Below are 1,960 nucleotides of genomic sequence, written 5' to 3' on the forward strand. Positions count from 1 at the left end.
AAGGATAGCAAACACAGTCTTCACCTGTGATGGAGGCTGCACTTGGACAGCGCCTGGCCCCAGCCAAGGATAGCAAACATAGTCCTCACCTGTGATGGAGGCTGCACTCACACAACACTGTTGACCAGTGCTCCAGGCCTATTCCTAGCTCTTATATCTTAAGTTAGCCCATTTCTATTAATCGATATATTGCCACGAGGCTGTGGCTTACAAGTAAGGTTTCTGGTGTCTTTCTCCTTTGGCGCTACATGGCGTCTGCCTGCGTTCAGTTTCGTTTTTCTGCCTACCTATATTCTACCCTGCCATAATAGGTCAAAGCAGCTTCTTTATTAACCAATGGTAATAAAATATATTCATAGCATACAGAGGGGAATCCCACATTATTCACCCCCTTTCTGCAAGGGTTTTGTTTTGTACTCATTTTGGTTTCTTGTTTCTTTCTTTTATGATTTTGTATATAGATATTGCAAGTGAATTCAAAGAGCAGTTGCAGGCACTGATACCATATGTACTAAACCCATCTAAGTTAATGGAAAAAGAGATCAATGGCTCAAAAGTCACTTGCCGAGGACTGTTGGAATATTTTAAGGTAAATATAAATTTTAGTTCTAAATTTAGGATTTTTTTGTTTTGTTTTGTAAAGTTGATTTTGATATTAGTAGTTTTCTTGGGGAGATGGTCAGAGGCATCTTACGATGTTAGTGTCCTTCGAGGAGTGGGCCACTGGGTGGCAGTATGGGCATAAGAACCAAATGATATTCTTTGTACTCTCTTAGTCATTACTGTGTCTTCAAGGAAGATGGTGTGAACAGGAGGTGGTTAGGAGATTGCTGTGAGTAGGCGATGCGTGTAAGTGGGATGCAGCTATCTCCAGGTGATGGTCTCTGTCCACAGGTCCTGGTGAGACCATTGTGCATGGGGGCCTGATTGGAATCCTGGCCTTGGTAGGCTTGTGCTGCTTGAGAGAATTTTCAGATAACTAAAAATGCTAACATGCACTCAGAAGTGTGTCGTGCTTCTGCTAATTCTTGATTGTTGATCTAGGGGTTTTAGGAAAATGCAGTTGTGTGGTCTCACCATTTTAAAACATAAGCAAAATACTTTAGAATTGTGGTTTTTTTTTTTTTTTTTTTTTTTTTTTTGGTTTTTCGAGACAGGGTTTCTCTGTGGCTTTGGAGCCTGTCCTGGAACTAGCTCTGTAGACCAGGCTGGTCTCGAACTCCCAGAGATCCGCCTGCCTCTGCCTCCCGAGTGCTGGGATTAAAGGCGTGCGCCACCACCGCCCGGCTGAATTGTGTTTTTGTGATTACTTCTATGTTTCTATTTTAAGGCATATATTAAAATTTACCAAGGAGAAGATCTGCCTCACCCAAAATCCATGCTTCAGGTAATAAATTCTTTGGTATACTAAATTATACTAAATGACTTGTTTTAATTGCTGGAATTGCCCCCGATAAGACACAACTCAGTGCTGAAGACAAGAGTGAGACTACTCCTTTTCTTTTGTAGCCTTACCTTGACTTCTAAGAGCACATTTTGCAGCAAGTGTGGGTATCCTCTGCTTCAGCTGTGTTCTCTGAGAGCAGTTAATGCATGTGGGGCTGCTCTCCTTTCATGGCAGACTTGGGGAACACTGCTTTGCTATACCCAGCTGAAGCATAGTTGCTGTGTTGGACAAGTAGCTTCAAGTCATTGGTGCTTTACTTTGGTAGAACTTCTGGCTCTTGTCCTTGGGATTCATTGGTCATTTGCTTAAAACAGAAATAGCTTCTTGCTCTGATACTGAATATGTGGGTATTTATTGTTAAATACTCATTTCTTTAGTAGGAAAATGGTTTCACCAAATTGTTGGACCTTGTGATTGATAGTCTAATGAAAAATTTCCCCTTGTGTGTTTTGGTTTTTTGAGACCCAGTTTCTCTGTAGCTTTGGAGCCTGTCCTGGAGCTAGTTCTTGTAGA

The 1,960-nt window shown here is 41.6% G+C and overlaps 1 protein-coding gene across 1 annotated transcript in view; it reads left to right on the top strand.

Annotated features, from left to right (window-relative positions):
* Atl3 (atlastin GTPase 3) overlaps positions 1 to 1,960 on the top strand; it is a 47,427-nt gene that overhangs the window by 35,119 nt on the left and 10,348 nt on the right. The window contains exons 9-10 of the mRNA XM_005351878.2: positions 462 to 589; positions 1,331 to 1,387. Of these exons, the coding sequence (XP_005351935.2) occupies positions 462 to 589; positions 1,331 to 1,387 (185 nt within the window). The remainder of the gene's footprint in view (positions 1 to 461; positions 590 to 1,330; positions 1,388 to 1,960) is intronic.

Source organism: Microtus ochrogaster, chromosome 8 (genome assembly GCF_000317375.1).
Source record: "Microtus ochrogaster isolate Prairie Vole_2 chromosome 8, MicOch1.0, whole genome shotgun sequence".
NCBI lineage: Eukaryota > Metazoa > Chordata > Mammalia > Rodentia > Cricetidae > Microtus > Microtus ochrogaster.